Raw genomic sequence first — 3459 nt, 5'->3', positions numbered from 1 at the left:
TTAACGTTGCCGCTCGAAGGTCTTCAGGAAGCTCGGTCGTTCGGCGTGCACTAGTTATGTCTTTTCATGATCTTATTCCTGCATTCAAAGGATAACATAGAATGGGAATACAATCAACTAATTACACAGGCGCACCTTTTACCCAGCTCGATACGGCTGGAGGTGACTAGCGCTCCATGGTCGTTCCAGCCGTCGTCCGTCTTGATCTTCAAGGTAGTACACACCCGATCGGAGTTTCTCGACGACCTTGAAGGGTCCCGCCCAGGGAGCCTCCAGCTTGCCTACATCACCGACTGGCTTCACCTTCTTCCATACTAGATCGCTGACCTGGAATGCTCTGGGGATTACTCGCCTATTGTAATTTTACTTCATTCTCTGCCGGTACGCCATTAGCCGAACAGCTGCTTTAGCTCGCGCTTCATGTACCAAGTCCAGCTCCAGCTGCCTCCGCTCTGTGTTGTCCGCGTTGTATTGTTGCACCCGATCGGATTCGATCCCAACCTCTACTGGCACGACCGCCTCTCCTCCGTACACCAAGTGGAACGGCGTGACCCCCGTTCCTTCCTTAGGAGTCATGCGGAGTGCCCAAAAGACGCCGGGGAGTTCGTCCACCCAGCTGCCTCCGAGGTGGTCGAGCTGAACCCTCAGAATTCGAAGAATTTCTCGGTTAGCGACTTCGGCTTGTCCGTTACTCTGCGGGTATGCCACAGAGGTGAAGTGTTGATCGATGCCGTACCCTTCGCACCATTCTTGGAGCTCTTGTCCGACGAACTACCGCCCATTGTCAGACATGAGCCACTTTGGAATGCCAAACCGACATATGAGATGCTGCCAGATGAATTTTTTGACCACCTGCTCGGTGATCTTGGCCAGTGGCTCTGCCTCAACCCATTTGGAGAAGTAGTCCACCATTACCAGTAGGAACTTCCTCTGCCCGGTCGCCATAGGTAAGGGTCCCACGATGTCCATGCCCCACTGGTCGAACGGACAGGATACTGTCGATGCCTTCATCTCTTCCATCGGTCGGTGGGAGAAGTTGTGGTATTTCTGGCAGGAAAGGCAAGTGGCTACGGTCCGAGCGGCGTCTTCATGGAGAGTTGGCCAGAAGTACCCGGCCAACAGGATTTTCCTAACTAATGATTGGCCGCCTGGGTGTCCCCCGCAAGATCCTTGGTGTACTTCCTTCAATATATATTCCGCGTCTTTCGAACTGACACACTTTAAAAGCGACTGGGAAAAAACTTTCTTGTAAAGCTGGTCCCCGATGAGAGTGAACCGACCGGCTCTCCTTCTCAGAAGCCGCGCTTCATCCCGATCGGATGGAGTGGCTCCTAACCGCAAAAACTCTACTATAGTCATCCTCTAGTCGCTGGGGAACGTGAGGCCCTCCATCCTGTCAATATGCGCTACTAAGGATATGTGCTCGATTGCCTGTTGAGCGTTGATCGGTGTTATTGAACTAGCTAGCTTTGCCAACTCATCTGTTGCCTGGTTGTCTGCTCGGGGAATTTTTTTCATGACCACCTTGCCAAAGCTGGTCTTGAGTCTTTCGAAGGTCTCCACGTAGAGCTGCCTTGCATTGTTGACCTCGAAAACTCCTGAGAGTTGCTGAGCGGCGAGCTGAGAGTCAGAGAAGATAATCACTCGGCTTGCTCCCACATGTTGAGTGGCCTGTAGTCCCGCTATGAGGGCTTCATATTTCGTCTCATTATTATTAGCTCGATAATCCAACCGAACGGACAGATGCATCCGCTCCTCCTGTGGTGAGATTAACAGAATGTCGACTCCGCTCCCGAGTCGAGTTGATGACCCATCCACATAGACCTTCCAAGAAGCCTCAGGCTCGGGGCTCTGTACTTTCGTGACGAAGTTCGCTAGGGATTGCGCTTTAATTGCCGTGTGGGGCTGGTATTGAATATCAAATTTACTGAGCTCAGTAGTCCATTTAATCATCCATCCGAACGCCTCTAGGTTGAGGAGGACTCTCCCTAGAGGGTTGTTCGTCATGACAATGATTGTGTGCACCAGAAAATAGGGCCGGAATCTCCGAGCAGCGAGAACTAAAGCGAATGCAAGCTTTTCGAGACCAGTGTAGCGGGACTCAACATCCTTTAGGATATGACTTAAGAAGTACACAGGCTGATCTTCGCCATTTTGCCTTACTAGCGTCGAGCCGACGGCCTGCTCGGTCGAGGATAGGTAGATACGAAGCGGTTCACCGACGGCTGGCTTAGCTAGTACAGGTAATGAATTCAGATACACCTTTAATTCTTCGAAAGCCTGATCATACTCTGTGTCCCATTGGAATTTGGTTGCTCGTCTCAAAATCTTGAAGAATGGGAAACTCTGGTCGGCTATGTTAGAGATGAATCGTGACAAGGCTGTTATCCGTCCAGTGAGGCGCTGCACTTCCTTCATGCTTCGGGGCGGTGGCATGTCCTGCAGCGCCCTCACTTTGCTAGGGTTCGCCTCGATGCCCCGTTCGGTAATAATGTAGCCTAGGAAGCGCCAGTCTTTCACCCCGAACAGACACTTCTGGGGGTTCAGCTTAATTCCGTACATTCTCACCGTCCAAAAGGTTTCTTCTATATCTGCACACAGGTCGACCGCTCGGAGTGATTTAATAAGTATGTCATCTGCGTATACCTCCAAGTTTCGCTCGATCTGCTTTCGGAACACTCTGTTCATGAGCCGTTGATACGTGGCGCCCGCATTCTTCAGCCCGAACGGCATTACCTTGTAGCAGTAGGTGTCGTCCGCCGTGATGAAACTCACTTTCTCCTGGTCTTCTCAGGCGAGCGACACCTGGTGATACCCCTGATATGCATCCAGCATGCATATCAGCTCGCATCCGGTGGTCGAGTCCACCATTTGGTCGATCCGGGGCAGAGGGTAGAAGTCCTTCGGGCACGCCCTATTGAGGTCTCGGAAATCGATGCAGACCCTCCACTTGTTACCCGGCTTGGACACTAGCACCACATTTGCCAACCAGCTCGGGAATTGCACCTCCCGTATATGGCCGGCTTCCAGCAACTTTTCAACCTCCACTCGGATGATAACGTTCTGCTCTGCGCTGAAGTCCCGCTTTCTCTGCTTCACTGGCCGAGCGTCCGGTTAAACATGGAGCTCATGTTGCGCTACGCTCGGCGAAATGCCCGGCAACTCATGGGTTGACCATGCAAAGACATCATGGTTGCGTCGTAGGCACTCGACTAGCTCCTCCCTCTGGTCTCCCTCTAGGTCAGACGCTATGAATGTTGTGGCTTCTGGCTGATCGGGTTGAATCTGTACTTCCTCCTTTTCCTCGAAAACTAAAGTTGGAGGCTTTTCAGTCACGGTATTTACCTCGAGGCGCGATGCTTTCCGCACGACCTGGACTCGGCTCGGACCATTTCCACATAGCATCGCCGGGCGGCCAGCTGGTCTCCTCGGACTTCGCCCACTTGGTCCTCCACGAGA

General features: G+C 52.4%; 1 protein-coding gene across 1 annotated transcript; it reads right to left on the bottom strand.

Moving 5' to 3' along the window:
* Nucleotides 1–363: 363 nt before the first annotated feature.
* LOC121978195 lies at nucleotides 364–945 on the bottom strand. The gene is made up of 2 exons (XM_042530572.1): nucleotides 916–945; nucleotides 364–771 (listed from the first exon to the last, which is right to left on the bottom strand). Exons 1-2 carry the CDS (start codon nucleotides 943–945, stop codon nucleotides 364–366), a joined length of 438 nt encoding a protein of 145 aa, XP_042386506.1.
* Nucleotides 946–3459: the final 2514 nt, after the last annotated feature.

This window comes from Zingiber officinale, chromosome 4B, assembly GCF_018446385.1.
Source record: "Zingiber officinale cultivar Zhangliang chromosome 4B, Zo_v1.1, whole genome shotgun sequence".
In the NCBI taxonomy this organism is placed as follows: domain Eukaryota; kingdom Viridiplantae; phylum Streptophyta; class Magnoliopsida; order Zingiberales; family Zingiberaceae; genus Zingiber; species Zingiber officinale.
Note: the sequence above shows the minus strand (reverse complement) of the source record. Positions and strands in the feature narration are given on the sequence as shown.